This window comes from Diadema setosum, chromosome 5 (genome assembly GCF_964275005.1).
Source record: "Diadema setosum chromosome 5, eeDiaSeto1, whole genome shotgun sequence".
Lineage (NCBI taxonomy): Eukaryota > Metazoa > Echinodermata > Echinoidea > Diadematoida > Diadematidae > Diadema > Diadema setosum.
This window is the reverse complement of record NC_092689.1, coordinates 6,199,457-6,211,435: the sequence shown is the minus strand read 5'-3', so window position 1 is coordinate 6,211,435 and position 11,979 is coordinate 6,199,457. Positions and strand designations below refer to the sequence as shown.

Genomic DNA, 11,979 nt, shown 5'->3' with positions numbered 1-11,979 from the left:
AATCAGCATCATTGTCCTTACTCCGTCTGTGTCAATTCACTATGGATAACGTCTTATCAAGGGATTATAAGAGATTGCACTGAGGGGCAACCCCCTCCCCCTCCCCACCCTCCCCCTAGCGATTCCATGCACACATCTCTCAAGATGCAACTTGCATGGAATTATCACCAATTACAGTATACAAATAATGAATGTTTATGAGTGCAATGGACAGAATATTTCATGAGGTGAAAGATGAAATGATCCATTGAATGAAATGAAATGAATGAAATATTCTGTCCATTGCACGAATGAAAAACATTTATTATTTGTTTTATATAATGCCTGAAAGAGATCCTTGTCCTTTCATGTTTTATTCATTTAGAAACAAGAGAGAATCTGAGATCGCGAGAGTGCTCACTGAGTGCTTTAGCCTTTACGCTATTATCAGTAGCGCTCTGTCGCATACATACACTGCAACACGTACACGCAAGCGTGTACGCATAGTAAGTCGGGCTCGCAGTGAGCGTGCAATGGAGCAGATCGTATGGATCCAAAATTGCACGGTAAATGGAACCACAATTGCACGGATGAGGACGTCATAGTGAAATGGGCCGAATAATCAATGTCAAACAACCAATCAAATGACAAGGATCTCTTCAGTCGTTACATAATATTTGATGGAACATTCAAATAGCTGTAGTAAGTTTTCCAAAGATGAATAAGGATCGACGACCCTGAAGCCAAAGCACTACACACAATACATCGTACAAGTAACTATGCCACTGGTCTTTGTTGGCAATGATAAACAGCATGATCATAATCAGCCATGGCCACAAATAGAAAGCCATGCATGCCATGTCCGCCCACGCCAAGGGCTGGACAACACCACTTCACACACGTGCCTTATTTTTTGATATCTTAAGAGGTCACCTTCAGGATGTCAAAAGTCAGGCTCCCTTCCATTTTTTTCACTCAATCCTGATAACATCACAGAACCATCAAACATCACGTTGTCATAGTTTTCAATGGTATCTAGATCTATGCACAATCTCATCTTGTAGTCACAGAAGTAAGAAAGGGTATCAAAGGAGCAGGTGGAGTTGAGGTGACTACACACTACACACGCACACTTGATTCTGTCCAAACTTTCTTTACTGTCCTTTCACGCCAGACGACATTTGCCGTGATCGTGTCATTTTATCCTCAGAAGGCTTTCTTGGCATACTTGGCCTTCAGTGCAGTCTGCATCTCCTGGAGGGGGTGTTTCATCTCGCTCGGGGCATGCGGGATGCCGACAGCGCGCCGGATGGCTGGCGTCCTCAGGAGGGCCAACTGTCCGAGACCAATGGTACTGGATACCAACCAGTAGAAGCTCACAGCCTGCAGTGGATGGAAAACAATGATTTCTTATAACTTACATGCACTTTCTGCTGCTTCATTCCACTCCTCAAAATGAGTGCCTATGGGTATAACCTATTTTGACCTGTCATAGCTTCAGTCACCACATCCTGACCCCACAAGGCAAAATGATAAAGAACAAGGTTTTGATCTTCACCCATCCACCGTAATTATCTGCATCATAATATCCAATCGAGGCAACTACATACAAACATAATGATATGACATTACTCTGAAGGATGAAAACTGCACTTCTCCCCAGCAAACATTCCATAAGATTACTAACGAAACTGAAGGCTACAAAGGGCAAACCTTAATGTTTTAAAAGCATTAAAAATGTTCTGAATGTTCCATTGCACGTAATATGCACACACACACACACCATAACACAACACAAAAAGGGGTTTCTTTTAATATAACAGTCCCAACAGTATCTTTTTTTTTCAACTACAAGAAAAGAGAAACACACCCCGATATCTGGCTCGATACTCATATTCCATTGAATGTGTTTTTGTTTTGTTTTTTATATTTTGTCCGCAAAAAAAAAAAAAAAAAAATTGAACTACCTGATATTTTTTGTGCCATAATTGAACCTGTTGTGTGTAATTTCTGACAGTGGTGTTGCAACAAACACGAGAATACTGGAAACAGCATGGAAAGATTGCTCAATTCACTTTATTTTTTGGGCTGCATTGATATTTTTTTGTATGAATGGCACTCTGTACAAGTTCCACAACTGGTTGCTATATGGCGGACAAATCTGAAGTGAAACTTACAGCCGGCATCAAGGCGGCTGCTGGTATAGACCCGATGGCTACAACCCTGAAAACATTCTGCAGATAGTGCTGAGTGCGTGTGAGTGGTCCTCTTCTGAGAGCCGACAGCTGAAGAAAAAAGAGAACATCATCTGATACATCACACAGCCTAAAGTTCACTCTTTTAACCCATCGAGGACAGTTTGATATTGCTACAACACACAATTCCCATAGACACCTGCCTGAGTATACTCGGGACTTGTCCTCAACGGGTTAAGAAAGCAGTAGCCTAATGATTGTGTTCACATACAACATAGCATGTAGGGTGCTACCCGATGTATCTAAAACAACTACATCTTTCACGGACATAAAGGCATCAGACTGACATAATGATTATCATTTATGATGTACTTGAAATGAAAACAAAATGAGAGAGATGAAGATTTGTTCATTGAGCTAAAAACGTCTTCAAGATGATTCTCAAGGCCTCTTCATGCCAGCACTTACCACAACAAAATATTGTGCATGATGCTTGAGACTGATTGTAGTCAAGAAAGCGAGAAAAAAGACACAATAAAACAATGTACGTGTAACCCACTTATAAGGACAAACCCTTTCCATTAGCACAAATATAATCAAACTAGGTTTCTGTCTCCTCTCTTAATGCAACTGTTTTTTATTTCTTTCTCTCTATGTAAATACTTGTGGTAACACAATGAAACAGCTGTTTCAACAACAACAACAACAACAAAACTAAACAGGATTTTAAATTGTTTAGAAGCAGGTTATCATACTGCTATGGCAGATGGTATGCCTCCACTATATCACATTAGTCTCCATATAGATGTACAGTACATGTTGACAATGTGAGACAAGAGTTTCTCATGATGGGCAAGAAGTAGAAATGACATGTTTGAAAATCTGATGGCATGTATCACCTCCAAATGTGTTGGTGGTTATATATTCCTTGAACAAAGTTTTATTTAGATGGCAAAATTGTTTCAGCGAGCAATTTGGGGGGGGGGGGGGAATTCTAAAGACCCAGCAGCACGGGAATTCATGGATGGTCAAATTCATTTGCTCACAATATGAGCCTATGCTAAGTAGCAACACATCCGTATGCTCACACAAATCACATATCAGACAAATAATAGGAGCCATCATATACTGTCTGTAAAAAGGTATTGAGCTGACATCATCCCTTTCCAGTCTTCAGTGGAAATCATTGAGAGAAAACTATGGATTTCTTTGTACTTCAAAGAAAAACATAAACTAATGACAGAAAAGAACATTCCCCCACAATACAGTGTAAATGTTCAGAATTTATTCAAAGCTTTTTTTCTCACGGTATGTGTAGATGGCCATCGCATAGGAAATATAAGTAAAAGTCTGTTAATTTGTCTACTTTCTTTTTTTTTTTCTTTCAAATGGTTTAATGTGGTCTAGCAGTGGCCAGCTTTCATACGATGTGGACCCTAGCAAATCCTGATATCTTTCCCTCTATGACTAAATAATATTTAACCATAGAGATTATTCCTTTATTCCACCCCCACCCCATAATGTTTTAAGTGTATTTCAAATTGACAGCAGTTTTCTCCCTGTAATAGTATAATAAGGTCACATTACTGCAAAATGTCATCACAAGACTTGCCATACCTCAACTAAAGTGATGTTGACGATGCCAAGTAAGACAGCTAGAGCCATGTCTGTCTGCATGAGATCCGAGAACCACAGCATGCCCTCTGTGGCCAATGCCGGTAGAACATCTATGTCCAACTCTGGTGTGAGGGGGAATCACAATGATGTATTCGTAGTGACACACAATGAGCAGCAAGCATACCTAATTTTGATCATAGTCCTTCACTGCATTCCATCACATTTGCATACTTGCAACATTCAATATTATTATGGTGAAATCGTTACCCAACTACAGTAAAACAAGGAATATTTGCGGGCATTTTAATTTCGCAAATTTCGCAAGAGCCATGATTCGTAAAATTAAAATGCACACGAAAGTTCTTGTCTATCCTATATGCACTGAATGTTAGAGGGAACTTGCGAAAATTTCATACCGTGAAAAGGGCCGTCGGCTCCAATGCGCGAAAATTTCATGCTGCAAAAATATCGTGTTTTACAGTACATACCCTGCTTTTACAACCTACTTTTTTTCCTTAGAAATACTATAGCTACTTGTATGTAAGATTGGTACCAATGATTTAACCTCGATGACTGTGCAAGTGACAAAGTGTGACACTTGACAATGCTGGGTGAGCATCATTAACAGAACAGGTACTGGTTCTTATTTGCATATCAGCGATCATGCTGTGATAGCAATGATACACAATACTATTGCACTTATGGATAGCACTAATCGATGTCTCTTCCTATCTATACTAGGCTGCAATAACAGAGAGCTTTAGAATTTGGCGACAGTGATGTTCAGAGGGAAAAAAACATGTTCTGAGCATGCGCAAAGCACGCGTCTAGTCGATCTATTTTAAGCTTGTGTCGCTTGAGTTTTTCACTACCTGTACTGGGTTATTTTTACGTCCGCACAGTTTGCAACGTAGAGAGCTACTTGATGCAGTGATCATATGGGGGCGCCATTTTATTTTTTATACGTTGCGTCCCAGCGTAATCTAAAGCTACTTTTTAGCACAACGCAGGGGAGAGGAGAACGTCCACGGCAAGCGTCATCTCAAACGTCCGCGCATCAAAATCTAAAGCTCCCTAATATCAATAGAGTGTGAACAAAGCCGAGAAATATTGGGAATGATTTTCTCACATTGTGATTGGATTTCAAAGGCACATATGAGCCTTAAAGAAACAATTAAAAAATCACAGGTCGGGCATGATCTGTCAATAATGCTTGTTGTTCTGAATCCATTTTTTTTTTTTTTAAATGAAGCATTGATGAAAGTGCAATATTCTGTTCTAAGTGAATAAGGTGTCTTCTCATGTAGGAAATGATTTTCGCGTGAGGATGTTTCTGAAATGAACAATTTCTATTCTTTGCACAAAATTCTCTTCCTCACTCTGTGTTCGGGATAGGTGAAGGATTATCTAAACTATGCTTTGTAAGTGATGCTGCACCTGTGGAAAATAAGTCTGGGTGCTTTCCAGTCATCTGCCCAATGGCCATTGTCATGGAAAGCCAGATGCCTGCTTGCCAGAACGGGAGGTACGTCAGTTTGTGGGAGCTGCAGCGATTCCGAAAATGAATGTTGGACACCACCAGTCGCACCTGTGTCGGCAAAAGGGTTTAAAGCAATTTGTCAGTCGGAGTCACTTACTGGACGTGGGGTCTGTTTCATGAAGTCATCACATAAAAGTCTTCGCATAAATCTTAGAATGGCTTAAGTCGCTCATGCATAGCTATGAGAAATTTTCAACTCCATTTCATGACACCTCTCATAGTGTGTTTTAAGAAAAAAAAAGTGAGCCTTTCATGTATGAGTAAAAGTCTCTTTCAAGACTTTCATGAAACAGACCCATGGACTGCGAGTAGTACATGGGACCCATGTACTACTCGCAGATTGGGAGCAAGGGGCAGGGGGATGGCCCCATATCAACACACAAGCACAAGACAATAGCACTAAACATTACAGGGTATCATTTGTACATGTATGGAATCAGAGGTGCATAAGAGAAAAAATAATTACTTAATCAAATGTTACTAAATCTGATCGATTATTAATGATCAAGAGTTTTGTAGACTCACATGATAATATCACGTCAGTCACAGATTTCATATGTTGAAAGAAAGCCTACAATACCATCCTGCCACACAATTTGGATTGAAAACCAAGGGCAATAAAAATCCATATCTTTACTCTTTATTAACATCAAAGTCTTTCAGATCGATTCTTCTAAAAGCTTCTGAGAGGGTTTGGAGACATACACAATAAGTCTTTTTGAGCTGATGTCCAATCTCTGTGCATTGCTCAGATCTAGAACACCAGGGCCATTCTGACGGTGAACAGTAGGACTGCATACCCAATCTCTATACTCTATGAAACATCGTCAGATATCGATCAAGATTTTTGTAGATCTTTGAAGTATGGGGATTGGCAGATATTATTCCAAACAGACATGTTCCATTACGGTTTAGAGTCCTCATAAAGCAGACTTTTCCAGCATTTAAAATCTGTAAATCAGATATTTGTTTGGAACAGATGCATCTCTTTCCGTATGGGACGATGTTACCTTGATGATACCATTTGCTTAAAATGCTTGTCAGCTAGACTAACCAACAAAAAGTTGGTACGTTTGTATGTCCATTTGCTTTATTTGAAGGACAGCATGATAACTCACCACATTTCGAGTTAGTCTTACTAGTCCATGAAAGGAGCTTACATACTGACAGAGCTGATTTGCTAATCTGATTTGATGTCTGATTTAAAGAGAGAAATATGTGTACTTGTGGTGCTTACGATTATTGTTCCCTTTAGCTCAAACTGTTTACAGATTTGCTGATCTTGATTTGACGCTTGATTTAAAGAGAGAAATATGCGTAATTTACTACTTCTGCTCCCTTTTAATAGCTCAAACTGTTTGCACAGGAAATAGTTTGGCCTCACCTCATTACTGAAAGCTTTGGCCATCTGCCGCTGGGACCACCCCTCCTCTTTGGCCATGATTGCCAGCTGCTGCTTGATCTGCTCCACATAGGCGTTGATCAGCGGCTGCGCATTCTCTATCCGCGCCAGAATACGCTGCTGCCAGACGGTGAACGGGAACACGATGGCACCACGGAAGAGCAATGTCGCGGCAAGGATGCTGAGCCACCACGGTAGCCCTGCAGTATCGTGGATGTACTCCAGGAACTCGTAACACTTCTCTGTCGGTGTCGGGATGTACATGGTGTTCCCCTCGGAGACGGATACTCCGATTGAAAATGCAGCAACCTGCTCGAGGCAAAGAGAGCCCCGTGAACTCTGTAACAGTCCTGTGCCAGTGCATCCCGGAAGCGCTGAACGATGAAAGGGTGGTAGACCACTCTTAATACCACATTGAACGTGTTCTAGAGCATGCCGAGCTACTTTGACACGAGAATGTGTTCCAATACAGCTCTTGACCTGGTGGCCGACGTTCCTCCTTTTTTGTTGACATGCAGCACATGACCACGTCAGCAGGGAATACACGGCAAACCTGCTTCTCGTTATACATGACAACTGTAGAGAGCAGTTCAAAAAAGATTTTTTTTTTAAAACATATTGATCATCGATCTAGTTACACGTCTTCTTAAACTACAATGAATGTTTGCTTGCCTATGTCGCATAAACTTTAATATTACTCTGTGGCCTTTATATCAAATTTTATATTTCATTTCTTTATTACATTGCAAGTAACTTTCTAGTAATGGGAGAGATAAGTGTACAGGTGGATGGCTGCATCAATGTTTTCTTTCCATTCCTGCATTACAATGAAAATTTAAAGATGGTTATGATATGACTTGAATGATAAGTTTGATAGGCCTTTTGTTTTGTGGTAATTAGCATTCAAGGTCTCCTGAAAATGACTTCACCATTACTGCATTTGTATGAAGTATTTTATCATTATTTTTCACTAGCACTCATCGATCAGACAGAAGACTTCTAGTAGTGAGGTGTTCACTAGCAAATCCCGTCTGTGAAAAAAAAAAATCCAAAAAGTCCACAACTATTTGAAAATAATTATTTGAATGTGTACTCATTAAGGAATTTATTTTACAAGTCTATGCTCTGATTCTACTGCTGGATTCTATGTGAAAACTATTGGGACAATGCATGCCTAGGTAGTTACTATAGATATCTGATCTGACTTAAATTCCTTCTACTGGAAACTGACAGATATGTGTACCTGAGAAGATCCTGACAAAGTTCTAAGGAGTGAGCTTGCTGAAAGGGAACATATAGTTGCCATGATGTACACCTTATCTGCAAAATAAGAGAACACATTGCAAGTGGTATTCTGACAACAGTTCAATCTGGCAACATCTCCACTTTGAAATAAGATTGGTACTTTAAAAGAAATTCAATTGCCAACATGACCTTTCTTTACTTGAGCAACTGATTGTAAATTTGTTGTCACTGCAATCACAATAGCAAGTTTTCAAATAGTCCCATTAAATCTACAGTATTTGAAAGAAATATGACACAAAATTTCAATTTTTTTGACTATGTAATTATGTGTAATACCAGTACAACTTGTAATAGGAAATCATTATTGTATGCCAATTAGGTGCTAATTACGTACTTTCATATCCATAAAGATATCTCACTTCCACCGACCCAAACTGCACCAAAATCAAAAGGTAGTTCTTATACTCACTTACTTATTTCCAACCACTTACGTAAATTTGAACCAAATTAGTCTTCTGGACGTGTCAATATCAACTTTGACTTTCATGTCTTTGCTCAAAAATAAATTGCGGCATACACTGGCTGCACACTCTGAAACTGAAGCTAGCCATCTAATATTATATGATAGGTCTTTCAACCAATTGTGAGAGAAAAAAAAAAATGTACAAACGATTTATGGCAAGTTGCTAGTTTGTGAGAAATGCAGTTCCTTGATAGCACAAGACGACACAGACACAGACAGAGGCCAACAGACAGACACACAGACATACATGCCCATTTCTAAATGACCAACTTCTTAACTTGCCACAATGACTACACATTGATTTTCAGGTTTTGCGTGAAGTCTCATTTGCATAATACAGATGGCTTACTTTAGTTCTAGATTGTGTAGGTAGTGTAGGCCTACACCACAACTCTCGCGAAGAACAAGTCTGTTTTCAGTGACGACTTGTAAGTCAATGTCGATACTGACACTTCCCAATGACGGATTTGGTTGAAAGTTACGTAACCAAGTAATTTTGGTGCAATTCGGCTCAGTGAAATTCAAGATATCTACATGAATACAAAAGTACATAATTAGCACCTAACTGGCTTAGCAATACCTTAATCATTTGTATATACAAACATGGTATTATGGGATAGCATGGTAATTCTGGACACTCACATCTGTGCGTGATAATGACATTCAATACACGCTGGACTTTGTAGACTAGCCTTACAGAGCATTGTATCACTTGTATGGGCTGAAAACGGTAAAAAAAGTGACACAAAAATGTAGAAACGCTAAGAAATTCACATTTCACCTCAGATTAATAGAAAAAGATGCCGATTTACCAGTATCACCAGATTTCATTTCATAAATTGTTTGAAATGTTCATGTTAGAACTTTTATCATAGAATACAAATTTGAGCCTCATTTGCTGTTTTTTTTTTTTGTTTTTTTTTTTCTTTGTCGTCTGCTCTGCTCAGTACAAACGTGTACGGTGATTCTGGAGCATGGACAAGATATGACAGAAGTTGATTATTCCATTACAAAAATTGTGTCCGGAATTTAATGCAATTTTACACCACGCTTAAAGGTAACTTTTTGTAGAAGGGTGAACTTGAAGTCTATTTTCCAAGAATTGGAGTGAATAATATACATTAAAAACTTGCAATTTTCAGGACTTTGTGAATAACTAGTATTATTTTTGGCTGAATTTTCATCCTTTCAGTACAAAATTCAAAGCCAAAAAAGCATCCAGTGATACGATCCACTCTCCTACAGTCCTAGTCATACATACTGATCATTAATAAATTTACCAGTACAGCAGTAGGTTCTAGGCCTACTTATTTATTAGCTCGCTGCCTCAAATTCCTGTAAAATTAAATAGAACTCTCTAAGAGAATAACTTTCTACATTATCCATGGAGATGGTAATTTCAGTTTCAGGTTGTTCAGGCAGTTTACCCTGCTAAGCCAACAAAGATCCGAGTGACAACATGCAGATCAAGGTCAATATCTGCACTTTAACTTCTTGATGTACAATTTGATTCAAATTTATGATTGATTGGAAAGAAGTCTAGGTCTAGGACTAGGTCTAGAATATTTCCTTTTTGGGACCTCTACTTACTATAGTACCAACTATAAATCGGAAAGAGTTCCATATGTACCCCCCACTATTATAGACCAAAAATTTACATTGTATAGGCCTACTATGAGTTTCCTCTGCAAGTCCGCATTACCCCAACTATACACAGCCCAGTCGCCGCTGTACATACGTAGCGCGATCGCGTAGCGTATTAACAGCGTCTGGTCGGGCTAGCATTACCCTAACTCTAACCGGTAACCCTTCTTCTTCTTCTTCCAGGTAGAGTGCAGCTTCAAGTTTTGAAGATTATTGCACTGTGAAATGTGTGTGAGTGTGTGGACCTTCACACACATCTAAGACAGGATATTGTACAATTGTAGCTACCTAGCTAGTGGAAAATTGAGCAAAGAAAATGGGATTCCACCGGGATTTGAACCCGAGACCTCCAGATGCTAGCCCAGTGCTCTACCCACTGAGCTATAGAAAACCCTAGTTCATTGTTCTTCCCAGAAACCCTAAATTCTCAATGCTCGTATGGTTAGAAGCTATACACACATTTCAAACTGAGTAAACTCTAATCCTAATCCAAAAACCACCTAAACTTCATCATGTTCGTAGGCCTAGAATTTTTACTTGCATCATGATTCAACTTAAAGACCACACTTACCACAGACTGCAGTGCACAGGTGCAGTGTCACTCAGATTAACACATAGACTAGACATAGCAGGGCAAGGGGTAATTACATATTGAACTCTTGCCATAAGATCTACCAAAGTTTCGAGGTCTCAAACAGCTACATCTACTTGTAGTCCATGTGTCAGGGACAGGGGCGTAACGAAGAGATCAAAACAGATCATGTTAGTGATGTTGCATATCCCTTGTGTGTTTACGCTGTCTACATTTCCCACTTAGTTATCAATAGCTGGGACCGAAAACAATGTCATGGCTCATGCCAATGGGAATCTAATGATACAGTGCCAGCAGTAATAACTCGGAATAACGTAATTTTAGATACCTCCGAGGGAGTTCCTATACGTATATGGGGCATATGGCACATTTGGAACATGGTTATACAACTTAAGTGATAATATTTGACATATTTCCAACACACGCCTGAAACTTACTCGCACCCGTCTCGTACATCAGACGATTGAGTTCACTGTAGGCCTAGATTATTCCCACTGATCGCACGCATCACATGTGCATCATAGCCTTGCTCTCAGACGCCAAAGGCCCTCATAAAAGGCCAACATACTAGTTTTGCTGTGAACTAAGCTAACCTATAGTAGGGGCGGATCCAGGAATTAATCTGTAAAGGGGGGGTGGGGCGCAATTAATATTTCTGGTACCACTTCTGGGCTTTATTCCATTTTTCTTTTTATTTCTTTTGTTTTCAACGAAAAAGGGGGGGGGGGGGGAGGGCGTGCGCCGCCGGTTGCGCCCCCTCCCCCCGATCCGCCACTGTGTATATAGGGCCTATACGTAGACCCTATATATATACCCACGTATAATGCAGGGCCTACTTCTGTATTCTGATCCATAGATCTGATGACAGGATTAGGATTACTAGTACATGTATATTGAATCGAAGTGAACTGAATACCTCTCAATAATGTAGCTGAGCTGAACGAAAGTGTTCAAAATCACTTCGCACACCTCACGTAGACCATTGCTTTAAAAGAGGCGTAACTACATTCATGTAGGCCTATTTATCTTTTTCTTTTTCGTCAAAGAACAAAATTAATGGCCTGTACATTCTGTTTGATAAGCTCTTCATATACAGCCTAAGGTAACAAGACTGAGCCCATTGAGTGGTGATAGTAGATTTCCAAAGCCAGAAAATAGTTTCCGTTTCAAGAGTTCAGAAGCGAACAGACTTTGCTGGGCATCAGGTCTGGTATCTGCAAGAAGCAATGGTGATGGTAAGAC

General features: G+C 39.7%; 1 protein-coding gene across 1 annotated transcript; it reads right to left on the bottom strand.

The window, feature by feature from the left end:
- Positions 1 to 283: 283 nt before the first annotated feature.
- Positions 284 to 7,129, bottom strand: LOC140229030 (cytochrome c oxidase assembly protein COX18, mitochondrial-like). The gene is made up of 5 exons (XM_072309291.1): positions 6,716 to 7,129; positions 5,229 to 5,379; positions 3,792 to 3,913; positions 2,157 to 2,264; positions 284 to 1,362 (listed from the first exon to the last, which is right to left on the bottom strand). Exons 1-5 carry the CDS (start codon positions 6,995 to 6,997, stop codon positions 1,186 to 1,188), a joined length of 840 nt encoding a protein of 279 aa, XP_072165392.1. The 5' UTR covers positions 6,998 to 7,129; the 3' UTR covers positions 284 to 1,185.
- Between the last annotated feature and the right edge of the window lie 4,850 nt (positions 7,130 to 11,979).